At 36.6% G+C, this 24,490-nt stretch overlaps 8 protein-coding genes, 2 non-coding genes and 1 pseudogene across 12 annotated transcripts; 2 read left to right on the top strand and 9 right to left on the bottom strand.

The window, feature by feature from the left end:
* Positions 1 to 15: 15 nt before the first annotated feature.
* Positions 16 to 895, bottom strand: LOC17885009. The gene has a single exon (XM_006291804.2). It carries the CDS (start codon positions 777 to 779, stop codon positions 165 to 167), a length of 615 nt encoding a protein of 204 aa, XP_006291866.1. The 5' UTR covers positions 780 to 895; the 3' UTR covers positions 16 to 164.
* A 594-nt stretch (positions 896 to 1,489) lies between these two features.
* LOC111830727 (pyruvate kinase, cytosolic isozyme) lies at positions 1,490 to 3,110 on the top strand. Of its 2 annotated transcripts, XM_023783422.1 has the most exons (3): positions 1,490 to 1,610; positions 1,665 to 1,735; positions 1,833 to 3,110. In XM_023783422.1, the coding sequence occupies exons 1-3, from the start codon at positions 1,490 to 1,492 to the stop codon at positions 3,108 to 3,110; spliced, it is 1,470 nt and encodes a 489-aa protein (XP_023639190.1). The 2 variants fall into 2 exon arrangements, with proteins under 2 accessions (XP_023639190.1, XP_023639188.1); XM_023783420.1 differs by having other exon boundaries at positions 1,490 to 1,735.
* A 103-nt stretch (positions 3,111 to 3,213) lies between these two features.
* On the bottom strand, positions 3,214 to 5,372 carry LOC17886246 (sedoheptulose-1,7-bisphosphatase, chloroplastic). The gene is made up of 8 exons (XM_006291214.2): positions 5,078 to 5,372; positions 4,838 to 4,963; positions 4,560 to 4,745; positions 4,396 to 4,477; positions 4,086 to 4,307; positions 3,896 to 3,996; positions 3,722 to 3,793; positions 3,214 to 3,632 (listed from the first exon to the last, which is right to left on the bottom strand). The coding sequence occupies exons 1-8, from the start codon at positions 5,189 to 5,191 to the stop codon at positions 3,354 to 3,356; spliced, it is 1,182 nt and encodes a 393-aa protein (XP_006291276.1). The 5' UTR covers positions 5,192 to 5,372; the 3' UTR covers positions 3,214 to 3,353.
* Positions 5,373 to 5,607: 235 nt separating this feature from the next.
* TRNAM-CAU lies at positions 5,608 to 5,679 on the bottom strand. The gene has a single exon. It is a non-coding gene; the product is annotated as a tRNA-Met (tRNA).
* Positions 5,680 to 6,094: 415 nt separating this feature from the next.
* Positions 6,095 to 7,718, bottom strand: LOC17887481 (glucan endo-1,3-beta-glucosidase 2). The gene is made up of 2 exons (XM_006292469.2): positions 6,564 to 7,718; positions 6,095 to 6,244 (listed from the first exon to the last, which is right to left on the bottom strand). Exon 1 carries the CDS (start codon positions 7,716 to 7,718, stop codon positions 6,573 to 6,575), a length of 1,146 nt encoding a protein of 381 aa, XP_006292531.2. The 3' UTR covers positions 6,095 to 6,244; positions 6,564 to 6,572.
* A 351-nt stretch (positions 7,719 to 8,069) lies between these two features.
* Positions 8,070 to 10,260, bottom strand: LOC17885895 (LIM domain-containing protein WLIM2b). Of its 2 annotated transcripts, none has more exons than XM_023782327.1 (7): positions 10,108 to 10,260; positions 9,905 to 9,985; positions 9,549 to 9,730; positions 9,303 to 9,402; positions 9,170 to 9,204; positions 8,984 to 9,073; positions 8,070 to 8,534 (listed from the first exon to the last, which is right to left on the bottom strand). In XM_023782327.1, the coding sequence occupies exons 3-7, from the start codon at positions 9,681 to 9,683 to the stop codon at positions 8,295 to 8,297; spliced, it is 600 nt and encodes a 199-aa protein (XP_023638095.1). In that variant the 5' UTR covers positions 9,684 to 9,730; positions 9,905 to 9,985; positions 10,108 to 10,260; the 3' UTR covers positions 8,070 to 8,294. The 2 variants fall into 2 exon arrangements, with proteins under 2 accessions (XP_023638095.1, XP_023638094.1); XM_023782326.1 differs by having other exon boundaries at positions 9,946 to 9,985.
* A 1,978-nt stretch (positions 10,261 to 12,238) lies between these two features.
* Positions 12,239 to 15,075, bottom strand: LOC17885154. Its single transcript, XM_006290680.2, has 5 exons — positions 14,911 to 15,075; positions 14,232 to 14,769; positions 13,464 to 14,119; positions 13,162 to 13,352; positions 12,239 to 12,779 (listed from the first exon to the last, which is right to left on the bottom strand). The coding sequence occupies exons 2-5, from the start codon at positions 14,752 to 14,754 to the stop codon at positions 12,404 to 12,406; spliced, it is 1,746 nt and encodes a 581-aa protein (XP_006290742.2). The 5' UTR covers positions 14,755 to 14,769; positions 14,911 to 15,075; the 3' UTR covers positions 12,239 to 12,403.
* A 303-nt stretch (positions 15,076 to 15,378) lies between these two features.
* On the bottom strand, positions 15,379 to 16,763 carry LOC17886574 (60S ribosomal protein L35a-4). Its single transcript, XM_006292018.2, has 5 exons — positions 16,655 to 16,763; positions 16,511 to 16,546; positions 15,930 to 16,158; positions 15,791 to 15,833; positions 15,379 to 15,557 (listed from the first exon to the last, which is right to left on the bottom strand). Exons 1-4 carry the CDS (start codon positions 16,681 to 16,683, stop codon positions 15,792 to 15,794), a joined length of 336 nt encoding a protein of 111 aa, XP_006292080.1. The 5' UTR covers positions 16,684 to 16,763; the 3' UTR covers positions 15,379 to 15,557; position 15,791.
* Positions 16,764 to 16,979: 216 nt separating this feature from the next.
* Positions 16,980 to 17,701, top strand: LOC17884751 (annotated as a pseudogene).
* A 139-nt stretch (positions 17,702 to 17,840) lies between these two features.
* LOC17885594 (proline transporter 2) lies at positions 17,841 to 20,495 on the bottom strand. The gene is made up of 7 exons (XM_006291091.2): positions 20,133 to 20,495; positions 19,442 to 19,666; positions 19,243 to 19,337; positions 18,956 to 19,145; positions 18,714 to 18,838; positions 18,415 to 18,630; positions 17,841 to 18,322 (listed from the first exon to the last, which is right to left on the bottom strand). Exons 1-7 carry the CDS (start codon positions 20,221 to 20,223, stop codon positions 17,945 to 17,947), a joined length of 1,320 nt encoding a protein of 439 aa, XP_006291153.1. The 5' UTR covers positions 20,224 to 20,495; the 3' UTR covers positions 17,841 to 17,944.
* A 1,462-nt stretch (positions 20,496 to 21,957) lies between these two features.
* Positions 21,958 to 22,028, bottom strand: TRNAM-CAU. The gene has a single exon. It is a non-coding gene; the product is annotated as a tRNA-Met (tRNA).
* Between the last annotated feature and the right edge of the window lie 2,462 nt (positions 22,029 to 24,490).

The following is a 24,490-nucleotide window of genomic DNA, read 5'->3' as shown; positions in this document are numbered from 1 at the left end:
GTAACTCTTTCAAAGTACATAACGAAATAACAATTTAATTAAGTTTGATTGAACAATTAAAGTCCATAATTTTCTGTATAGTTAAATAATTTTTTTTGTTATCCTTTGGTATGCTAACAACAAAATTACATGAGATTAATGTCGTCGATGGTGGTCTTCTTCGTCTATGGCTCATCCTCTTGAGGAGCAGAAGAAGCAAAGGACTGTGCGAAATCAGAATCCATTACAACACCATTCATAATGTGTACTATAGTCTTCCCTCTCTTTACAAACCCCACCTTCTCAGTCTCGACGCCATTAACGACCAATCCACTACCACCATTTCTCTCTTTTTTCCATATCTTCAATTTAAAACCACTCAGCGACTCATACGACGCCGTTTCGTCGTTCCTTATGTCAGCTTCTTCGACTTTGTAAGGAACCACCGCGAAACCCATGATCCTCGATACGACGGCGTATGTGTTATCTCCGTCGTCGTCTTCGAGGGAGTTGATCCGTCGGCTGTTGTTCGATTTCAGCCCTAGATCTCGGCGAAATGCTTTGTCGGACGGTACGAAGGCTGTGAATACCAGATCTTCGGGTAGCATTCCGATCATCATCTTCCCGAAGTAACCGAGTTCGTCGGTGAGCTCGTTTCGTTGTTTGCAAAGATGGTTACCGGCGGCAAGAGGTGTTTCCGGTAACTTAAGAAATGAGAAGATGAGTATAGTTAGGGAAGAAAGAGTGATGAGTAGAAGTAGGAAAACTACTGGATTTTTCAAAAAGTGAGGCTTTTTCATCGTTTTTTTCTACGTTTTCTTTTCTTGTTGCATTGATTTCATTTGATAAAGCTCTGCTTAATGCTTTCGAGGAAGAAGAAGAAAGAAGCTCGATCTGGGAAAAAGGAGTTCTTTATTTGGCATCAGAAAAAAGGAGTTCGTAATTTACAAGTTAGAACGTCTCGAAATTTGGACTTTGGTGGGCTTTTTTCAAATTCGGCCCAAATCATATTTCGCTGACTTGAGATTTGAGAATAGTTTGACCATATGGACCATAAGAATTTTTAACGTGAATTTAAATAGACTAATCCCAAAAATTAATTTTTTCTCCCCTATTTAATTCTTAATAGCCAAATTCGTTATGTGAAAAATACTAATTTATCTGAAAATTTACACTTTAACATTATTCATCTATCTTTTAACGTTTTCCTCATAAATATTTGTTAAGTTCGAAATAGAAAAGAATTATTGCCAAAACCAAAAAAGAAAAAAAGGAAACTATATCATGAATCAGAAAATTCGAACGAAATAGTAGTACTATTCCAAATCAGCAAAGGAAAATTTCGAACATGTAACACAACGTAAAAAAGGAAATTCGCAAATCGCTACTTGTATATATACGTGACCTCCTTGATCATAATGTCCATCAAGCAAACTCACAAGTTCTTCGTCTCTTGAAAACTCTTTAATCTTTCTCTCTGCGATCTTTTGAAAGTTTCCAGTTTTCCACAATGGAGATGATACTTGGTGGACAAGCAACCAATGGTGCTCTTCGGTCAAAGACCAAGATTGTTTGTACTCTTGGACCGGCATCAAGATCGGTGGAGATGATTGAGAAGCTTCTCAAGGCCGGTATGAACGTAGCTCGGTTCAATTTCTCCCATGGCTCTCACTCGTACCATCAAGAGACTCTCGATAATCTCAGAACCGCCATGGCCAACACTGGTATTCCCTGCGCTGTCATGCTCGATACAAAGGTATCAAATATCGTTTTAACTATTGTATCTTTAAATATTTTTATACATTGCTTTGAGGATCTGGATTTAACTCTGTTTTTAATTTGGTGTTTTACAGGGTCCTGAGATACGAACCGGATTTCTCAAAGAAGGCAAACCGGTACAGCTGAACCAAGGTCAAGAGATCACAATTTCAATTGATTACAAGATAGAAGGAGACTCAAACCTTATCTCCATGAGCTACAAGAAACTTGCAGAGGATCTCAAACCTGGTGATGTGATTCTTTGTTCAGACGGAACAATCTCTCTAACTGTCTTGTCCTGTGAAAAGTCTCTCGGTCTTGTTCGTTGCCGATGCGAGAACTCTGCCCTTCTGGGAGAAAGAAAAAACGTTAATCTCCCTGGAATTGTAGTTGATCTCCCAACACTCACTACGAAAGATAAAGAGGATATTTTGCAATGGGGAGTTCCGAACAAAATCGACATAATCGCTCTTTCTTTTGTTCGTAAAGGATCTGACCTAACCGAAGTCAGGGAGTTACTTGGAGAGCACTCAAAGAACATCATGCTCATGTCAAAGGTGGAGAATCAAGAAGGAGTGATGAACTTTGAGAAGATTCTGGCGAACTCTGATGCTTTCATGGTGGCTAGAGGAGATCTTGGGATGGAGATTCCGATCGAAAAGATGTTTCTTGCTCAAAAAACAATGATCAAGATGGCTAATGCTCTTGGGAAACCAGTGGTCACAGCAACACAGATGCTTGAATCCATGACAGTATCTCCTCGTCCGACAAGAGCTGAAGCCACCGACGTTGCAAACGCTGTTCTTGACGGGACAGATTGCGTTATGCTTAGCGGAGAAACAGCTGCTGGAGCTCACCCTGAGACAGCCGTGTTAACAATGTCAAGGATCTGTAAAGAAGCAGAGGATTTCATCGATTACGACACTCTCCACAAGAAAACGCTAGGAATGGTTTCGTTACCGTTATCACCAATTGAGAGCTTAGCTGCTTCCGCCGTTTCAACGGCCAGGAGTGTATTTGCTTCGGCGATCGTCGTTCTCCCCAAGGGAGGTTACACGGCTGAGCTGGTGGCTAAATACAGGCCGAGCGTTCCGATATTGTCAGTGATTGTGCCGGAGTTTGCTCAGGGAGATGACTTCGACTCGTCGTGCTCGGACTCGGTGGCGAAACGTGGTTTGATTTACCGTGGGATTATTCCGGTGGTGGCGACTGGATCTTCAGCTAGGGATTCGAACATGGACGCATCAGAGGAAACGATTAGATTCGCTATCGGATTCGCGAAGACTAAGGGAATTTGTAGGACTGGAGATTCGATTGTGGCTTTGCACAAGATCGATGGTTCCTCTGTTGTGAAGATAATGAGCGTTGAATAAACAGTTTTTACGCGGGTCTTTTTTGAAATTTCTATCTTTTGGTGTCAAAAATAAAGTCATGAAACTTTAATTTCGGTTTAAGCATTGCTTTTGCTTTCATTAATAATAAAGTTTGGTTATTGACTAATGGTTTGATATAAATCCATATTTATGGTGCTTCTCTTATAATAACCCAAGGGAAAAGTAGATTATCCGGTTTATGGAGAAATAAACATGCACTTTCAATATTTTTGAATGGGTTCTCTAAGCGGTAACTCCAATGGGAGCAGTCTTGAGTCTTGATGAACCGTAAAGGGTTTCTTCGAAGCGGATGATCTCGTTCTTTGAGCCATAAGCAACTTGAGTTCTGTCGTCAAGGTTGATGATGGTCTTGTCGAGCACGGACTTGTATCCATCACTGCTGAATCCGCCAGCATTCTCTATGAGCAGACCAAGAGGAGCCACTTCGAACAACAGCCTCAACTTTGCCTTAGCCGTAGGAGAAGTCACATTGGTGAAGATTCCTTTCTCCTTCACAATAATCTGCCAAAGACAAGTAAACTGTTAAAGTCAAGGTTCTTTCGCAAGTAGAAGAAAAGAAATCAGGTTAAAGTGTCAAAAGAGGAACGAACCTGGTTAACGTCAGGAACCATTCCTCCGGTGTATCGCAGTGTGTACTTCTCTTTCACGTAGTAATCAATCAGCTGACTCACAAGTAATAAAGAAGAATAGCATTCAGCATACAATTGCTACATTGGGGATCAGATTCAAGAAAGATTAAAGTTTTATGGATCGGAAGCAAGAACCATGCTGTATTCGGAGTTGTCGAATGTGGCTCTCAAGTTTCCTGGGGAGAACATTTTCCCTTCTGCGATCTCTGTTGTCTCCTTTACATGCTGCCATTTCCCTGAAAGAAAAAAACTTTTTGAGCTTAGTTGAAAAGCTACCAAAGTAGGAATCTTGATAAACCGAGATTAGACCAAAACTCTAGAAAACCTTCATCAAGAAGCAAGAACTCATGGGTTCCTGGAAATCCCTTAATGGCCAAAACATAAGTGGTTCGTGGACCGTAGATTCCCATGGCTGCAGCAACTTGGTCTCCTCCTGTGACTCCGGTTAACTTGTCTCCAGGCCAAACCCCGAATATGGTTCCCACAGTGAAGTTTGTATCCACAATGCTTGATCCATCCAATGGATCAAAAGCAACACTAAACCCACCTATCCAAAACAAATTCATATTCTTTTGATAAACATTTCTGCGCAATTTGGGAAACGGAAATTATCAGTTAAACTTATGTAAACTAACCTTCCGCTGGACCTCCCATGTCTTGAAGCTCAGGTACTTCTTCAGAGCAAGCATACTTGCACACATGCGAGTATTGCAAAGCCTATACGAACCAATACACAAGTCAAACTTAGTGATCCATTTTCTGCTGCAAAACTTATGAAATTATCAAAATGTAACAAAACCTCAAAGAGAAGCTTATCAGCGAGCATATCGACAGCGAGTTGTTCATCACCAAAGGAATTGACACAAGCTGTTCCACCACAAGAAGCTGTTCTAACTTTAAAAGCTATTGTCCTCAATGCTTCTCCCATACACATAAGCAAAGTTCTCAATCCCTTGTCAGGAGTTGCTTGTGCCAAAAACTCTTCCTATAAATCAAAAAGTAAGAAACTTTAACTCAAAAAACCGAATCTTATAGCACATAATTTGAATAAAGATTGAGCCTTTGAATAGTTATTACCAAGCTTTGGCCAATTTCACATTTGGTAACACTTGAAGCACCATTGCTCTTAGCCTTAGTGGATTTCAATTGCGATTTTGGTGCTAATCGTAGTGAATCTCCAAAGATTGAGCTCGATTTCAAACGCTGGTTGCATCAAATATCACAATTAGTGACTGAAAAAAAAATCTTAATCTGTACTCACACGTGTGTTGGAGTGAAGTCAAAGTTATATGCATAATAGCAGGGGAAAACACGAACCTTGAAGCTGGAGGATGTGGAGAAGGAAGGAGGAGAGACCAATGTGGAGGATCGTTGAGAAGAGACACTTGGGGGAAGGATCCCACGTGAGTAACAGGCGATGCTGGTCTCCATTGTTAAAAAGCTCGAGGTTTGATCAAAGAAGAAGGAGGAGAAGGAACTCTGAGTAGAGAAAATGGTGAAGACAAAAATCAGAAAAGAACCACAAGTGGACTTGGAAGAGATAAAGGATGTTCACGGTCAGAGTGACACGTGGCAGAAGATGAAGAAGATATGATTATGGGTCTGGTGACTGGCAATTGGGCGAGAGAGACGATTGAGGCAAAAGGATGTGCTGAGAGGAGAAGCTTTGATTTGTGTTCATTCATTTTTTTGTGTGGTTATGGTCTTTTTATCATATAAAATGAGATTATATCACCTTCTCCAAATTTCATATCTCACCACTGATGTTAAAGAAAGGTGATATAGAAAGCAAGTATAATTTACAAAAAACCGTTACAAGAAAACAAAATTAATTACAAACTTGGAATTATCAGAGCCAGGTTTCGATCCTGGGACCTGTGGGTTATGGGCCCACCACGCTTCCGCTGCGCCACTCTGATTTGTTGATTTCATATATTATTTTAAATTATATAATCTTTTTTCATCAAAATTCCTCGTACACAGAAGTTTGAACATAAAACCAATGTAATCATGGAATCCACAAATGCATGCTCGGAAATAAACTTTGTTACAGTATAAACATAACACAAAAGAATATTTAGACCTCTATTTTATACGAATTTCATTCGGTCCACGTCTCAATCTTTTACCTTTATTGATATTTGTTTAGTATGATAACGTTCAAGAATGATTCTAGTTTTTTACTTTTGAGTTTTGAGAAAAGGTAATGGATAGTGTTGTTTTTGCCAGGAACAAAGGTATTGAAGTCAAAATTATCCTTGCAAAGCACCATTAGTCCATATGAAACACACACTACGTAAAAGCTGACACAAGACTAGAGTTTTTAGAGTTTGTTCAAAAATCAAGCTAATTAAATCACATGACATGGTAATAGATGAGAATGATCTTGGTCATTGGGTTTATATGTTGCCATGTCAAATGATTCTTGGTGGGCTGCTACTTCTCTATCTTCATTGTATCTTTAGTCTTGTATACACCTTCTTACTGTAAGAAAATCATTGAACAAACATATCATAGATCAGTCTTAGGATTAGACAAAAGCACACAAACCCACACTACACTATTGCCTCATCTTTTCCATGTGTGAGACCCAAAATGACACTCCCTGACTAATCAGAAACAAGTTTTTTTTCTTCTATCCACTCTAATCAAACAGTTTCTTCCACACGAAAAAGAACAGTCTCAAATTTATGCAAACATAGCAGTAACCTATCTAAACCTAAGCCACTTAACCGAACAACAAGTTACCAAACGAAACAGAGGAATAATCAAAACTAAGAAGCAGAGGAAACAGAGACAGTACCTCTCTCTTCTACATGATCAACAGATAAAGCATCACCACTCCCATAAAGAATCCGATCAAAAGCTCACTGAATCTTCTGGCTTTGCCTCCATCCGAGAACTCAAAGCTGTACTTACTAGTCATGTTATGATGCAGAAGTCCCCAGTTCCTGATCCCTTGCTTGGCATCTTTCTCAACAAGCTCAAAGATGTAAACTTCAGAAACACCTTCTTTCCTCAACGGTGTTCCAAATCCGCTTCTCAAGTGAGTCAACAAAGATTTTAAGAACATCTCACTGTACAGCAACGTTGCATCTACTTCACTAGCATCAATTCCAGAGCTAGGCCAACCAGTCTCCGCAACAATCACCGGAAGATTCTCGTGACCCATGACAGCCATAGCACTAATCACAGCATCAACCATCATATCAAAGAGATTACGGTATCTAACTCCGGTGGTGAGATCGTCTCTGAAATTAAACGGGAACTCCTCAAAAAGAGCAAATCCAATCGGAATTGAGAAGCTAGACCGATACATATTGTAGGGATAGAGATTGATCAAGAAAGATGAGTTGGTTCTTTCGAGGAATTGCAGAATCGGTCTGATAATCACTTCGCCGTTAGGTTGCTGAAACTGCGCCGACGAAGGTGGGAACGCCGTGGGCACGATGTTGAAGAACGAGAACGTCGTCGATACAGAGATCTTGTAGATTCTCAGATCCACGAGAGACTGATGAACGTTATGCATCGCACGGAGGAGAAACGGAGATACATCCGGCGAATACGAAATGACGTCGTTCCCGACGGAGATGATCGAGATCTTGGTCCGGGGATGAAACGGAAGCACATGGCGATAGACCCAACGCATCGCGAGTGAACGATTCGAAGCGAGTAGAGGAACTAGAGGATTCGGTACGGAGAGGAAGAGGGATACGTTGGTGTAAGCGAAGGCACGAATCATCGCCGGATTTGAGTCGAGGAGCCTCACCGCCGGAATCTTCATAGAGACGACTTTAGCGGCTATCCTGTCCGGCGAGAGTTGTACGGTGCCGGAAATTGAACCTGGAGTTGAGTAGGTGACTCCGATCGTCGTGGCGGAGGTGATCGAAGGTATAGCTATGGCGGTTAACGTGATAAGGAGGAGGAGATAAGAAGAGAAAAGGTGCATTTTCTTCATTCTCTTTTTCTTTCTTTCTTGGAAGTTAGAGAGAGAAAGTGAAATCGGAAACTGAGGCTTCTGATCAAAGAGAGACGAAAGGTTGAAGAAGACGAAGTGTGAGAATGGGCGGGAGGATTCTGTTAGAGGAGTTAATGATCCTGTGTGCTTCGGTGTATATTTGATACTGTAGACATCACTCGTAAATCAAACACTAATGTGCCTACACGTGTCCTCTATGGCGGATGTTTGACCTAAGAAGTCTAACGAAGTGAAAACCCTCTAGCTTATTGAGTGGCTTTCTTCTAGTCCATTAAGCCCAAAGAACCAAAGCTACGTTCTTTAAATGCGATAGAGCGAGAGATATCGACGAAGAAGTTTTATAAAACGAAAGTTTCAGATTTTATAGATACCAAATCACGAACAGTCAACACTCAACACAAACAAAGATTTGTTTAGCAGATATCAATGGAGATAAGAACATGAAAGGATAGATTACACACACGCTCACACACAAAGAGAAAAGTAATCTGAATCAGTTTAGCATCAACTTCATATTTTAGACTAGAGAAGAGGAGGAGAAGAGATTATTGAATTTTAAGATTCAGGAACCGCGGCTGCTGGTACACCGGCAGCGACAGCAGCAGCTGCAGAGCGTTTGATGGAAGCTGATTTGATCAAGTGGTTGTAACTTCCCTTTTCCTTGAAGAGCTGAGCGAAATGGTGCTTGCAGTACAGGATTCCTTCAAGAGCTGCATAGTTGGAAGGCGAAATCGGGCAGCCTCCATGGGAGCACTTGAAGCAGGACTTGTGATATGTCTGGCTCTCCACTGTTACCTGCAGTTTTCCGAATCGAAATAACAAGATGTAAGCAGGATTGACCAAAGAGCTTCAAAGATCACAGCAAATGTTTGATACTAAGTCATGATGTCAATAGCTTTTATATTCTAGACTTTCACCAAGAAAGAGAATCATGGTTTACTCGAGAACCAAGCACAAGCCATAGCTGTGAATCTCCTTAACAGCTCAAAACAGGAAAATTAAAGCAACAAAGAACCAAGATTTCTTATGCATCCATGCAAGACATTATGTTCCTTACAAGCTCTCGGTTATATGTATTTATCCAATTCATCAAAGAGAAACACAGGTGAAGTCTTGCAAATGATCAAACTATATTTCAGAGTAATATTCCAACATAGGCCTTAGAGGACAGAAAGGCGATTCCCGAGCTTCAGTTAATGGAAAATGCACGAGTGAAGATCTATCAATATTAAACAAATTCTAACCTTCTCGATAGGATACACAGTTTTACTGCAAGTGGCGCATTTCTCTTGTGTACCAGAGAACCTGCCGGCAACTCGACTAGGTGTCCTTGTCTGAGAACAAACCGAGAAAGGGATATAAAAGAAAGAGTCAATTAATGTGCCCAATGAACTTTCATCCAAACCAGATAAGAAACATTAAACGCTTACCAGTTCAGGAGTTGATTTATCAGCCGGCTTTGCAGCTGTGGGGGAAAAAAGGTTTAATATACATTAAATCGATAACCAAAAGAAGGGCAAGCGAAATAATTGAAATTGAAGCAGAGACAAGACAACAACATACGTGACTGAAAGTTCTTGTTGAAACTACCAGACTCCTTGAAGAGCTGCTCAAAATGAGGCTTACAGTACAACACACCTTCCATGGATGAGTAACTGCTCAGCTGAAAAAACCCATTAAAAAGACATTTACTTTCTCAAGAACTGCTTATGGGTACAGTGGGAATTCAAATTGTAGCTGTGAAACATATGGATAATTTGTAAACTCAATACTCCAGCCAAAGAGGCAATACAACGATGAGAGTCAGACCTGAAGCCTGCTTTTGCAGTGAGTGCATTTGAAGCAAGACTTGTGATAGCCAACTCCATCAGCTGAGAGAAGCTCCACAGCATACACTGTCTTCTCACAAGCCTTACATTTCTGTTGAGTTCCTGTAAAAGACATTCTCAAAGCCTTGCCTTCACTTTTCACACCTTCTTCTTCTTCTCAATCTAAAATTTTAAAAACCAGAAAACAATGGTATAAAAAGACATCCCATTGAAAAAAAACACTTCTTTTTGGAACGTCTAATAACAAAACGATCCATTGATAATTGAAACAAGATTGTATCCAGACGAAGGTAAATTGTAATCAGAGATCAGGATCCTTAGAATGAAATCGTAAACCTCAGGAAGGTTTATCACAAAGGACGGATCTAACACCTCACCTTGAGCTACCTGCTGTCAAGATCTGATCCTCGAATTAAACTGCAAAATACACGACGCCAAATTAATCAGAGAAAAGATTGAGCGATGTGAGGATGCGCAAAAGTCAACTTGTTTCGAGACAGAGATAGAGAGAGAACGAGAGAGCTGCTACGTATATCTACCTTTAGATATTCGAAAATGGAGGATCTGTGTAAAGATCAAGACGATGATGAGTAAGAAGAAGAAGATGATACAGCAAAGGAATAAGTTTTGGGTAGAATCCTTTTTTGGTTTTTTATCTTCTCCTTTTAGCTGGAGGAGACAGTGGGGTTCCACTTTGGTTTGTCCTCTCTCTAATTTTTTTTTTTATTATCATAATTTAGAATTTGTAACAGCAAACAAGTATTAGTTTATGACTATATCCCTACTATAGTAAAAGAGAAGTACAAAAGTACTTTCGGGTCGGGTTAAAAACAGAAAAATAACCCGAAATTAAAATGATGTATACTTAATTTTTGGACTAAAATTTGGATATGGACATTAACTATTAAAAAAAAAATCAATTACTAAAAATTCCCCTTATTTAGGAAACTATAATAATGATACATGCATATTTTAGAAATCTAAATTAATTGTGTATAATTAAATATAAATGGTGAATAACAATTGCACATTTTAAGGTAATTACGTTTCTCATCACCTAAAAAAGATCTTAATATTTAGATAATATTCTAATTACCAAATAAGTTTGTAATCTTTGATATAATGGTTAATCATTTGGAAATATGATTAAATACCCACCCAAAATATTAAAGTTTCCTAATACAGTATTAAAGGCTACGATTTAATTATCCATTTTAAAATGAAAATATGAATATTTAAAATATATAAATTTTCAAAGAACACAATTGTTAATTGTAAAGTTTTAATAAAAATTAGCATTTAAAATAGCTTCCGAAAACTTATATTTGAAAACTATATTTTTGGAAATAATACTGACAAATTTAAATTTAGAAATAGCATTTATACAAAGAGATCTCAGTTTTAGAAAATATTCTAATAATCAAAACAATACAATATTGGTTTAGTTTTCTGATTATTTATTTTCGGAGATCTAATTAAATTTTATGATTCTAACAAACAATATCTAAGTGTAAAGATTTAATTACCTAAAAAAATATACAGATATATATATATATATATATATAACAAGAATAAAATATTTTCATATTGAAAATAATATATTCATTTATTATTTTATACTCCTTATATACACCATATAAATAAATAACAAAAAACAAAAATTATTTATAGTAAATGAAATATTATTTATACTTTTGGAAATATAATAAATATTTTTATATTTTGTATTTTACTAAGCATGTGAAAAAAATTAATAAGTAATTACGTAATTTATGTTTTACAATGGCAAATTAAATTTCAAAATTATTCATTTAAATATCAATAAATTTAAAATTTAATAATAAGTAATATATATTCATAAGGTAATCATAGTAAAATATGTTTACATGAAGAATTTCTTTCCTAATCTTAATAATATATTCCATCACATAAAATTTCTATAAGACTCCCAAATTAATTTTCTTTTATAATAAATGCTTACGAAAGTCAATTCAACAAATAAATTAATTCTAACGATATTTTTGGAATTTTTTTAAAAGGAAATCAACTTAAATTCGAAGACAAGTTAATCTCTATAAATACTGTTATTCATCTACCCAATTCATTTTTTCCTTATTTGAAAAAACTGGATCATTCCATATCCAAATTCTCTCTTCCTCATTTTTTATTAACATGGTTCATCTATATCATAAAGTTTATCATTTGCATTTTTGTTATTTTACAATTTGCAAGTGAATGATTTATTATTCTTATTTTTTGGTATATATTGGCATTTCCAATCACTTTCATTGGATAATGCTTTTTCAAATATTATGCATTTATGTCGATGATATTTTTAGTAATACACGACTGGTTTGTAAACTCACAATCATATAGTCAAACGGGTTATGATTAATATTTTTTAAAAACATTTTTTAAGAGTTGGTCTGTTAAAACATACATACAATATAAGCGTGTATATTTTACAAGTGTAATCATTTAAAGTTTTCATATACTCGATTTCTTCTTTTATTATAACTTTTAATTATATATTAGATAAATATTTTCCCCCGCGCTGTAGCGCGGGTCCGTTTCTAGTGTTGTTTAAATTATCTGTTTATGTAACTTTATTCTCCTGGAATGGAATGTGTTTGGTGTTCCAGTCTCTAATCAGTTTTGTTAATATGAATAAAGTACCAAATAAACTTAGGCAACATCTATAAATATAACACCAAAACATATTAGAAGTGATAATAAATACATTGCAATTGATCATCAACTACTTTATACTAGAGTGCAAGGCCAATTCTTATAGTCCCAGCTTATTTATTTATTGCCTTGTGTTTGAATTATTTTCTAGGACATATCAGAAGGCTTCTTAACGGCTCGGAGCTGGACTGAGTTGTCAAAACAGTGGAAGAAGCCAAAGTGAGGGGACCTCTCGTACCAAGTTTCTTGTGGTACATGTGTGTCCCAGTGTTCTCCGCTGCTGCTTTTACCGTATTTGTGAACCCATCCTGATCCGTTGTGACCTTCTCCCCAACTTCGGTTCCATCTGTCACCATGCTTCCCTTCCCACCAAGTCTCACCTTGTTTCACTCCTTGAGCGCTCGGGTTGAAGTTCTCGTCCCATTTGTCTCCCCATTTGTCCCATCCATCCCCTACCCACCGTTCCGCCCACTTGTCTGTGTACTTTGTGCTTCCGCCTTGCCCGTCATACTTCTCTCCCCACCTGGAATAAACCAATAAAGACAGTTAGAAACACCTTGGTTAATTAGTCGCAGTTTGTGTAGTTTCAATTCTATTTCCTTTACAGGTACAGAGGAGAACTACATATCCTCTGAGGACAAGGTAGGAGTGGCTTAATACAAAGCTAATCGCTCCTAAAACTCACAAGTCAAATTAACAAATTAACCAATGCTCGCAGACTAGGCTTCTAATTGTCAATAAAGCACCTTAAAGAGAGTGTGAAAAGCCAATGTTTTGCAACAGACGTTCAGTAGGGTATTAACTGATTTGCTGTCTAACAGTATAAGGTGTTAACGAACTTGATGATATCTTAAGGGCTATGTTAATGGTGTTTTTATTATGTGAAAAGAGGGTTTTGAGTATACCTTTCATGCCAGACATGAGCATGGCCAGCATCAAGGGGTGTATTGCGGTCAATGCTGCACCACTTATGAGCCCATTTTTCTGATTTTCCGGTAGCATCATAATGCTCCCACCACTTCTCTTGCCATTCATCACCTTGCCCACTCTTTCCCCATTTGTCTGCCGTTTTCTCCATATGCACGACACCATTCTCCTGTAATAGACAATTCAAATAAAGTCACAAATAGTCTACAGTACACTACATACCCCTGCAGATTAGTGTCTCAGTTTTAGATTTATCTACAGTAACTACTTTAACATTGACCTGGCTCATCGACTCCCTCCAGAACTCACGCCACACATTTCCAGTCGCATCACGACCTGATTTCTCAGAACCAAGTTCCTTGAACCCAAAATCATCAGACGCCTCCCAATACTTGTCTTGCCACTCAACAACACCATCAGCAGTAACCCCACGTATCATTGTCCACCTGCAAACCACACCATCAGGTCTTTTCTCTACACCCGTTTGCTTCCACCACTTCAATCCGTCTTCACTAACTCCAGAGGATGAAGACTCATCCAAACTATCAAGAACCCTAGCAACTTCTTCCGCATTTGCTGAAGATATGATATCAAGATCATGTTCTGTTGACGATGTCTCAGCGGAGCTAGGCTTTGTCTCTGCCTCTTTTCGAACCTCGATCAAAGACTCAAAAGGCGGGATAGTAAAACTGTGTCTTTCAGAAGAAAGCATACTCTCATAGGGTATGGAAAGAGAATCTGCTGATTTGTCTTTCTCCAATACAGGATTTGACAAAGTTGGAAACTCAGCAGGCTTTTCCACAGCCTGCAAGTCCACATTCATATTCGAACTTATGTCACTACCTTGAGGTGGTGTCCAAGACCAAAAATCTGGTCCTGGCGTCTCAGTCCCAGAAGTTTCTGACCGAGGCACATACACAGTTCTGCTCCACATTCCTGGTAGATTCCAACAACATAGCAATCAACAAACCAAAATTATTACCAAGGAAGATGACTGACTAAAACTTAACATATAGCGAAAAGAATGAAGAGCTAAACCATATCATACCAAGTTTAGCATTTTTCGAGGTCTCCGTGACCTCAACTGAGTCATTGTTATCATCATCTGGGAACCCCTCTTTCCCGTTGGTGGAATTGTTAGAAGCTAGAATCGCTTTAGCCGCCGAGATGGCTGCAGCGGCACGATCAACGACCTGCATTCGCTGAATCCGATCTCTTTCCTCCACAGAAACTTCCAGAATCTTCTGAAACTCATCAGTCTTCTTCTCCAATTCACCTCCTTCCTCCTTCTCACCATCGACGGCTACAACATTCTCAGCAATTTTCTCAAAGGCCTTGTCTTTCTTCTCGCGATCAACAGCGTTTTTCCACATATCGAGGTACGATTCAGCTCCTTCATTAGAAACCCTAAGAATCCTCACACCGCTTTTACTACCTCCTCTCCGGTTCCTCCAGTTCGCCGGTGCCGCGAAATTCACAGAAGAGGAGAAGTCACGTCGTCGTCTTCCGTCGTCCCAGTGAGAGGAGGAGCCCAAAGCTGCGCCAATAGAAACCCCCAAACGCGATGCCATTTTGTTTCTTCTTCCCTTAGAATTCCAATTCCAAGTCAGAATCAGTATTAGAAAGACAAAAACAAAAACTTTTGTAAAACTTTGAGAGAAAGAAGAAGACGATCTCTAAAGATTGTGAGAGAAATTGTAACAAAGGGTTGGATTTTATCAACTCACGTTGAGCTGGTTGAGTCCAATCAAGATCTGTCCTCGAAAGTAACTCCAAAAGACACGGAAATTTTGAAAAAAGAAGAAGTAGAAGATGATCCACGAAAAGAATAGAATCTTGGAGATTGTGTTTAAGGACACAGTCAGTGAGTGACTGAGTGGGGTTTGTGTAACTTGTACTATGGCTCTTTTTTCTGATGTCGGCACCAGATATTGGGATTTTTATTATTTGGCGGGTGGTGTCAAATAAAAGGTTTAATAATCTGTTTTATCGTTGAATCATTGTTTACAAATTATAAATCTTATTTTACATCATTATTTAACAAGTATCATTCACATAATGATCATCTACGATGTTTAGTGAGTGCAAATCTTAGAACATTATTACGAAGAAGTTTTAATTGGATTTGCAGTAATCTAATATTTGGACGCTTATTTCTTGTTGAGAGTCAGATTGAAGAAGAGTAAGAGAACATATAGTAGAGACATCACATCGAGAAATGAAAAGGATCAATATTTTTCTGAAATACCATTAATCAATAATCAAAACTGACAGAAGAGTCTATGACAAAAAGTGAAATAAAGGATAAAGACTACAGCTCCTGAGAAATGATACTTGTGATTCTTTCCGGTAGTTGTAAAATGTTCTTGAATTCCTGCATTAGGAAGTCGAATCAGAATCCATGTTTACTTGCAGAAATAAATCTAGAACTATCCATTGCAATTGCTCTTAACTACAATACACAGCCTTTCAATAAAAATATAGCCTAGATCCCAAGGTAATAAGTTGGTAAAGGTATGGTTTTCAATTCTAGTTATGATCATAAACGAAACGAAAGCAGTAAATGAGACTATTAGATCAAAAGATAGTTGAAAATGAGTATAATACCTCATATGTTGCTTGGGTACATGAACACTCTCACTTTAGCTCCCTGAGAGTAACACAGCAGAACAAAATAACAAGTCATTAAGACTGGAAATAAAAACATACAGTTAACCAAGATATGTTACAAGAAAGTTAAAAGTACCATTGACTTTGGTGGTAGGTTTGAGGTGAACTTAGCACGGACAACACCGCTGTTACCATGAGGCCTAGCAACCTTTCCCCAAATGCAACGGTAGTGAGAACCGTTCTTCTTTGTCTTTGCCTTGTAGATGTAAGCCATACGCTTTCCCTTGTACCAGTTAACCTCCTCTTGAGTGTTCACTCCTTCAATCTGGACGAGAGAAGTGTTGGGGTACTGGTTGGACTTGGACCTGAAAATTTACTTAATAGTTAGTAACCAAAGCTTTGTTTCACGTTACAGGATTTGCAACAATTGCATATAAATATCTAGAAACCTATCACCTGAATCATTTCTACAACACTAAATCAGAGACTAACTACCAAAACACAAACACAAGACTCAAATAATTGTCGGAAACTCCAATGTAAACTAGGGCATCATGTCATAAAGATCTTTACAGAATTAGAAAACAGATAGATGCTTGATGAAGCCATAGATCTATGTTGATATACAAAAACAATCCATAAACATTACAGCCCAAATAACTCAGAAACATTGCAATGTTAACAAATCAATTCAAAAGGATGAAAATTTCAAAGTACCTCTTGTAACCGAGGACTGTTCCTCGCACATACAATCTGCAAAACAAGGAACCATAGATTTCAATCAGACCACTAACGAACAAATTCGAATCGGAGACTCAGCTGAAAGAGAGAGGTAAGTTTCACATTCGAAAGTCTAATTACCTAACTCTCTCTCCTTGACGACCCTTCATTTTCAATCCTGCAACTGTCTTCTTCCTCTTCCACTCTTTTATGCCGGCGAGTGAATTTTACAGAGAAAAACCCTAGGTTTCGTTTTTAGGTCAAGACTATATATATTGGATTCAGAAATAAGCACAGCTCAATACTCTATTGGGCCTGTATGTGGCTATCTACTTCAATGTAGCCCATAAGATAATACGGCTTGGCCCAAGTATGACTTTACGTTTAATTACAAAATTAATTACTGTTTTAAAAACTAACGAAAACATTTTTATAATTATTATTTTTGAAAAAACAGAGAACAAGAATGGAGAAAACAGAGGAAAGCGTCGGAATCAGAGTTTACACAGCGACTCCGCCGCAAAAACCATCAACAACACAACCGTCTCCCAAGTTGAAATCTCTTCACTGCCCACGCTTCCGGCAGTAGCCGCTGCCGGAGGAGGAAAATGTCGAAAACGTCGCGTAAGGAGTTCAAAAAACGGTTTCCAAAACATTAATGCTCGTAAATTTTCTTCCGACAGGAACTCTCTTGATGTTCGAAATATTTCTTCCGTCGATCTACCGTGACGGAGACTGTAACGGGATCAACACGCTCATGATTCATCTCCTCTTGCTACTATGCGCAGCGTCTCGTTTCTTCTTCCATTTCACCGACAGTTTCAAAGCCTCCGATGGGAAATCTATTACGGTTTCGTGACGCCGCGTGGACTGGCGGTGTTCATGAAACCGCCACCGCCTGAGTTTGTAGGAGGAGATGTGATTGCGAAGGCGGAGATTGCGGTGACTGATGAGAGATATAAGTTGAGGGTTAATGACTTTGTGCATACGGTAATGAGTGTTTTGGTGTTTATAGCGATTGCGTTTTCTGATCGAAGAGTTACGGGAAGGTTTGTTTCCAGGGAAAGAGAAAGAGATGGATCAAGTTATGGAGTGTTTCCCATTGATGGTCGGAATTGTTTCTAGTGCTGTGCTTTGTTGCTTGTTTTTCCGACCACTCGATATGGTGTTGGATGCATGGCTACTTGACTTAACTTCACTTCTCTGTTTATTTGTTATATAGTTTAGCATCTAGTATTTTTCTTTCTTTGTAATTTACAAATCTGAATTTAACTTCACTGTCTACTATTCATCTATTGTATTGTTGAGAAAAAATGTTGTGCCGATCTGAACAAAATAGGGATTACAGCGCTTTTTATATATTTGGTATGAGTCTATGAGATAATACAATGTTAACAATATCGAAGAATACAAAAGCATAGAGTTTTTTGGTTAAACATCAGCAAAAACATGGAAGTTCTTTGAATCAACAGAGATGAGTCTTACAGCAGCAATAGCAGCTGCAAGAGACATTAATCCGAAGAAGCAAACATTAAGCCAATGCCATAGCTTTTGCACAAGACTGAGCTTATCGTTCATAGCCACTAGATACATGTGATTCGCTAATATGAATGTCAATGGGAACGTGCTTATCGCTCCCGTGAGGCTCATAAAATCTCCAAGAAACGGCAATAGCGCAGAGAGAAGAGTGCTCACCGCAAGGTAGCTTCCTCGTGCTACTGTTCTAAACAACAGATTCTTAAATGCTAATGGACTTCCTTTGACTCCATACTTCGTATCCATATACTCATAAGTCGGACTTGCAAAAATCTACAAAAACACAGGAAGTTAGGCTTAAGATTAAGACGAAAGAACTCATCATCTAGGTCTTAATTAATAGCAGTTGAAGAAGAGAAACTTACATGTAAAGAGATAACGGACTGTAAGAAAGCAGAAATGTTAGCGAGTGCTTTAACCCATAGAGGTCCACTGACGCTGTTTAACAAATAAGTTGATGTCGAGGAACCGTAAGCCCAATAACCAATGAATGCAACGGCATACATTGGTAAAACACCAACAGTGAATTGAAAATACAGAGCCTTCATCATGTTTTTAACAACTGGTTGCTTCACCGTGGCCTGATCAATGCACAAATATTAGTCTTAAGGAAAACAAAACAGAGAAAGATTCGATCGAGCATGAATAGATGGATGAGGCTTACCTGTATTTCCGGGAGCATTCCCGTGTTGAATGCAAACACTAGATTTGCTGCTGCTCCTGTTATGGTAAAGAGTTTGTTTATTGATGATCCTTGTATGTTATAGTCTCTTTCAGGTTTGTTTACTCCTATTGAACCAAAACACATAATGATGAAAAAAACAGATTAATCAAATGTATCATTAGCTTTTTGGTTTGGATATATGAAATCATTATGAGGTTGGATTATTTCAACAAGAATGTTACCATCTTTAACTGATAGAACTATTGCAACAATAATGTAGATTATGCTGAAGATTGTTGAAACTCCGAGCCAGATTCCAAGAGCTGATAAATGAGGAATACCGATTGCGAAAATCGCACATACTACACCCGCGATGGCGATAAAGTGAGGCAGCTTCATCAAGCTGTCATCTCTGAAAAGTACATAAACGGCCTGCACAAAATGCAAAAGCAGAGCCAAAAAATGAGCAGCTGACTTATCGGATTTTCTCGCAACAAAACAAACACGTGGTTTATCTTTTGGATCGTACCTTTAAGGCGGAACCAGCAAGTATGATGAAGCCACAATTAATCATGAAAAGATTGACATATTGCAATCCCCATGTAACACGATACATCTTTCTACCTGATCAAGAAAGCAAAACACACATATTGTAAGCCTGAAATGGTTTTTAGACAGCCAAACTCATCTGAGAAAGAAGAAATGCGAGAGGTAATGGAATATTATACCATAGATGAAGCCTGCAAGATCTCTATAACGAATGTGTCTTTTTCCACCAAACTCATGAAGCTTGGCGATAAGAGCGTTTGCATAAAGGGAGATCCCTGTAGCAAGAATGAGACCAACCACACCACCAATCCAACCCAAAGGAACCATGACTGTCCCGGAATATCCCAACACATAGGCGCTGTTTATACCAGTTGTTAGTACAAATGCTACCTGAAACCATGAATCTGTGTACAATTTTCTCAACCGTTAGAAAAAAGCTCACACACAACAAATACAAGATTTTATAATCCAGCTTCAAAAATCACCAAAGATCACAGCAATTCTCACAAAAGGGTTTCCCCAAAATCATCAAGAAAATAGTTTTAACAAGAAGGTACAGCTTAAAATCATCAAAGACTATTATAAAAAAAAAAAAAAAACTTCAGCAGCTGAAATATGAAAATTACACTTGCTATGTTATGCATACATCAGCGACGTATTAGTGAATCAGACAAAGAAGACAAAAAGGCTAAAGTTGAATGGAAAAAAGTAGCATAATTCCCCCAATGGCTTTCCAAAGTAAAAAGCTTATCAACCAAAGCTCGAGATCAACGCAGTAAACGACAAAGTGGATCCACCCAAAAAGAGCAAAATAACAAAAATATAACAATAGAAAAATATCCAAAGAGTTAGAGAAGATAAGAAACGAACCGCTGCTAATCTGATGAGCAGTCTCAGGGACTTCGAGATCAGTTTTCTCCACTGCAAGAACTTTACGGTTCCTAGCCTCACTCGTATCCATAATTTCCGACAAAGAATCTATGTAACTCCTTAAAAAAACCTTCAGTTTCTTCTCTCCTCAGACTTCGAGAACTGTTTTGCTCTGCTCACACTCCAAAAGACAAGTTTCTTGATTCGGTAGAAAGAATCGTAACCACACACAAAAGGTGTGAAATGGAATTGATGAAAACGAGAAAAGATGAATTCTGTTTTTTCCCAAGTGTTTGATGTTTTGGGTCAAAATTTAATTGAAGGATGGGTCAGAAAGATGGATACGTCTCTCTGTGTCACACTACTCTGCGTTGAATTTATTTGCACGATCCTATAAATATGGGCAACGCAACGTTTTGTAGTGTATTTAAATATTATGAAAATTACATACAATTATTTTCTTACCCTAAATAATAGAAAAGAATCTTGAGAATGAAATAAAATATGAATGAATCTCATTTATTGTGTATTTTTGGAAAGGTTGATAATTTTAGTCTAATCCATTAAAATCTTGTCAAGATAACCAATTTTTAGTCTCATTACTGTTCGTTTTTTCAACAGTCCGAGTAATTACCATTATTTTTCCAAGACCAGACCAAAGTCATTATGATGAAAACTTTAGAAAGTCAAAGTAGGCAAGTGAGAACGTAACTGCAGGTTTACAAACCTTTTTGATGTAATTATTTGACTAACCATTATGACATAATCTTCCTTTGACTACTTCTCACATTATCTTCAAAACTAAAAAAAATTGTCGTTGCTCTCTCTAATTATTAGAATGACTTAAAATCGTATGTCCCTCTCTCTTGGCATAATAATTATCAGCTTATCTCAACTAATTAATTTACTCAGGCTAACATTAAAAAATAAAAAGATTAAAATATAAAAAATTCATACTATGCTCTCTGATTTATACAAGTACATTATTAGGTTACATTTATATATATGCCCATTTCCAATTTTCTATATAAGTATATATTTGTGTTAGTTAATCGTTTATAAACAATCAGCTGTTTTAGTATTTTAAAATTGTCAAGTTGGAAAGAAAAATGGAAAGTCTAAAACGAAACTTAAAAAATACAATTTAGCCTTTACGCAAACTACGTGGTTTGATTTTGTGGACAATAAACAAATTCAACACCATGCAACAACACTTTATTATGATGGAATTTTCAGCTCATAGCGCGTTCACATGTGTTCTGACTTCTTTTTTCATTGACTAAATCAAGTTTTTAGTGTAATACGTTTTAGTCAGTTTCACTATTGTACTATACTATTAATTTAGTGACTATAACCAACATATTTTTAACTTTCGGGAATTTTTTAATTATTACGAGACACATTATTTTTTCTGCAACATGTTAATTTAACAAATAATTTTTTGGATATCATTTTTCAATATATTAACATTTAGTTTATCAAATAGGATATATATATATATATATATATATATTATTTTTTAGTAAAATGAATTACTTATTTATTAAGATCTTTTAGTTATTTTAGCTTTATTTCTCAACTGTTTACTTGACTTCAATTTTACATTGTTTTTCTTTAAAATACATATTCCAAAATAAATTCAAATATCTTCATTAGATAATCTAATTTAGATTCTTGAACTTATATAAATAATATGGAGTACAAAAAAAATATCAAAACATTAAATATTCCGTAAAATATACAATCATTATGCAAAACAAGTATGTTTTTGTTTTAAATTAAAGCTAACTAGAAATATGAAAAAATGATTACAAAATTATAAATTTATCAAAGCCAAGTTTCGATCTTGGACCTGTGGGTTATGGGCCCACCACGCTTCCGCTGCGCCACTTTGATTTTCTTATCAGTATTGTGAATACAACATATATATTTACAACACACTAAGGATTTTTCTAGTTTTATTTCTATTTTTTTGGAAGATTGATTTACACACTTGCCTTTTCGTTTGATAGATTTGTATAATTCTTGTTCAAGTTATGATAGACGGATTATGAATATCTACGTATCTAAAATACAATATATTGCACAAAATGTTGGTCATGTTGATGAGGAGAAAGCACAAATATACATAAGGCATGCAAGGTTATATATTGTATTATAATTCTAAGTACTAACATATCATACCATGCTGATCATGTGGTGCGGAAAGATGTTATCTTCCAACGAGACATTTCATTTCAATTGAGACATATCATAAAAGAGAATCTAGCGAGTTGCCTTCATGCATGAAAGTTCATTGTCTCGAGGAGTGCATGCGTGTCGTCTCAATTGATTGAGAAATGAATTTCATTGTAAAATGAATTCATGGGAGATAGAGTGTGGAGATAGAAGCTACCTTAAATGTTTCAATGGAAACAGTTTTGGTTCAAATTACATACAGAAGACATGATTTGTTGATGATAACTTTGACAATATCCAGTGTCACTAACTCACTATCACTAACTTTTGTTATCCAGCTTGTCTTGCCAAGGGAGAAGAATGCCTTTATGGGCAGTGAGATGAATATTATAGTTAAAGATGAATTCAATTGACCAAATCATCTAAGATAAACAAAAAAACTTACATTACTTAGCATTCTTAAATTCAGTTTACATACTCTTTTGAAATAACATTTATTTATTTATTTATAAAGATTTCTTTGTTATCATCTGAAGCAAGATGACACTGAAGATTTATAGTTATCCTCATACATCTTCATGATTCATGACCATAAACATCACCTCACAAATTTTCTTTAGTAAATAAGGAATCCGGAGAAATGAAGATCTGTACTTTAGCGCCACAAAAAAAAAAAAAAAAGAAGAAGAAGCAACGGATGACATAACAATAAACTCGAATGTAGAGAGCAACCGACATAACATAACACGAATGTAGTGGCTAGAGAGTAGTCAGTAGAGAGTAACCGAAGTACCGAACCACTATTAAAAAAAACTACTTCTATATATACATATCTAACAATGCTACTAGATCATTTTCCTTCTTATATATATACCAAGTTATGTTACATAGTACATATATAACCATGCTATTGATTACAACCAAAAGAATTATAAACTTTTTGATCGTATACATTATTTCTTTCGCTGTTTACGTTTAATCACGCTTCTATACATAGATTGATAGTGTTTGATATTATCTTGCACTTGTTATGTTAACATGAAAATTATATGATACGAAAACAGTAAGATACTAGTATATGTTTTGTAACAAAATAAAGCACTAACTAGACATTTTTCGTTGAAAATAAAAAGGCTACATGCATTTGACAATGATCGAGATATCTTACATCAAAAAAGAGGTTGGTTGACCCAAAGGTGGGGAAAAAGAAAATAATTAAGTGGCTGAAATCCTTTTAATGGGGATCAGTGGGAGAAAAGAAAAGAAAAGCTTCAACAGTGAAAATAATATCATTATCTTTTTTTTTTAATTACTTTATACTAAGCATTTTCCCAATAACAGGAGGACAAATCATTGTATTGGAAGTCTCTTTTTACACTTTCACACAAAGCATCGAATAATTTGATACCAATGGTCACATACATTTCATTTTTTAAATACAACAAGCCTTATTTTCTATTTTATAATCTATATACACCAAAAAAAAAAAAATCACTATTCTCTTTTTTTTTACTATGTCCCAAATGGATTCTAGTTAATTTGTTTCTGTTCTAATTGAGTGTTTAAAACTACCCTTGCAAGTAAGTTGTATTAGACGAAGGAAGTTGGTAAATCAAGCAGAGACATAATAATAGAAATATACTATATGGTACATACACACATTATATTTGTTTATTCGAAGAAAAAAGGTGTATAGTAAATTGAATTAATGCTTCTTTTTTTTTTTTTTTTCCATACATAGAATTATATACAATGACTCAATTAGTAGTCATTTCTTAAAACTAAAAATCTGGGAAATATTCGATTTGTTTTCTTTTTTGGTTCTCTTGTTAAAAAATGAGTCTCTCTAGTGAGAAAAGGTTATTTCTAAAAGAATATTCAAGAAAAGTAAGCACCGCAAATTTACCCGATCACATTGAATTTCACCCATTTGTCATGGTTATATATAGTATAACACTAACATTCTTAATTATCTTTGTAATCTTGATTAAAGATAAAGTCAAAATGAACCGGATCTCATTTACGGGATCCAAGCACTTCGTGATATGTGAATTTGGACTTATAAGTTTGACTATTAATATACAAGTTCGATAATTTTTTTTGTAGAATATTTTTTTTTAATACGAAGTCAAATTCATCTAAAGAAACTCATTCAGGGTATAAGATAACCATAAAAAAAA

This window comes from Capsella rubella, unplaced genomic scaffold (genome assembly GCF_000375325.1).
Source record: "Capsella rubella cultivar Monte Gargano unplaced genomic scaffold, Caprub1_0 scaffold_5, whole genome shotgun sequence".
NCBI classification, from domain to species: domain Eukaryota; kingdom Viridiplantae; phylum Streptophyta; class Magnoliopsida; order Brassicales; family Brassicaceae; genus Capsella; species Capsella rubella.
Note: the sequence above shows the minus strand (reverse complement) of the source record. Positions and strands in the feature narration are given on the sequence as shown.

Coding starts and splice junctions, on each gene's coding strand:
- LOC17886574 (XM_006292018.2), bottom strand. CDS start 16,683: ATGAAGGGTCGTCAAGGAGAGAGAGTTAG. Junction 16,547..16,654: donor CGTCAAGGAGAGAGAGTTAG/GTAATTAGACTT, acceptor CTTGTTTTGCAG/ATTGTATGTGCGAGGAACAG. Junction 15,834..15,929: donor ACCTACCACCAAAGTCAATG/GTACTTTTAACT, acceptor TGTTACTCTCAG/GGAGCTAAAGTGAGAGTGTT.
- LOC17885009 (XM_006291804.2), bottom strand. CDS start 779: ATGAAAAAGCCTCACTTTTTGAAAAATCCAGTAGTTTTCCTACTTCTA.
- LOC17887481 (XM_006292469.2), bottom strand. CDS start 7,718: ATGAAGAAAATGCACCTTTTCTCTTCTTATCTCCTCCTCCTTATCACG.
- LOC17886246 (XM_006291214.2), bottom strand. CDS start 5,191: ATGGAGACCAGCATCGCCTGTTACTCACGTGGGATCCTTCCCCCAAGT. Junction 4,746..4,837: donor GTGAAATTGGCCAAAGCTTG/GTAATAACTATT, acceptor TTTGATTTATAG/GAAGAGTTTTTGGCACAAGC. Junction 3,997..4,085: donor GTTCTTGCTTCTTGATGAAG/GTTTTCTAGAGT, acceptor TTTTTCTTTCAG/GGAAATGGCAGCATGTAAAG.
- LOC17885594 (XM_006291091.2), bottom strand. CDS start 20,223: ATGGATACGAGTGAGGCTAGGAACCGTAAAGTTCTTGCAGTGGAGAAA. Junction 19,146..19,242: donor TTGCTGGTTCCGCCTTAAAG/GTACGATCCAAA, acceptor CATTTTGTGCAG/GCCGTTTATGTACTTTTCAG. Junction 18,631..18,713: donor GAATGCTCCCGGAAATACAG/GTAAGCCTCATC, acceptor TGCATTGATCAG/GCCACGGTGAAGCAACCAGT.
- LOC17885895 (XM_023782327.1), bottom strand. CDS start 9,683: ATGTCTTTTACAGGAACTCAACAGAAATGTAAGGCTTGTGAGAAGACA. Junction 9,403..9,548: donor ACTGCAAAAGCAGGCTTCAG/GTCTGACTCTCA, acceptor GGGTTTTTTCAG/CTGAGCAGTTACTCATCCAT. Junction 9,205..9,302: donor CAACAAGAACTTTCAGTCAC/GTATGTTGTTGT, acceptor TTTCCCCCACAG/CTGCAAAGCCGGCTGATAAA.
- LOC111830727 (XM_023783420.1), top strand. CDS start 1,490: ATGGAGATGATACTTGGTGGACAAGCAACCAATGGTGCTCTTCGGTCA. Junction 1,736..1,832: donor CTGTCATGCTCGATACAAAG/GTATCAAATATC, acceptor GGTGTTTTACAG/GGTCCTGAGATACGAACCGG.
- LOC17885154 (XM_006290680.2), bottom strand. CDS start 14,754: ATGGCATCGCGTTTGGGGGTTTCTATTGGCGCAGCTTTGGGCTCCTCC. Junction 13,353..13,463: donor GGAGGGAGTCGATGAGCCAG/GTCAATGTTAAA, acceptor TGTCTATTACAG/GAGAATGGTGTCGTGCATAT. Junction 12,780..13,161: donor GCTCATGTCTGGCATGAAAG/GTATACTCAAAA, acceptor GGTTTATTCCAG/GTGGGGAGAGAAGTATGACG.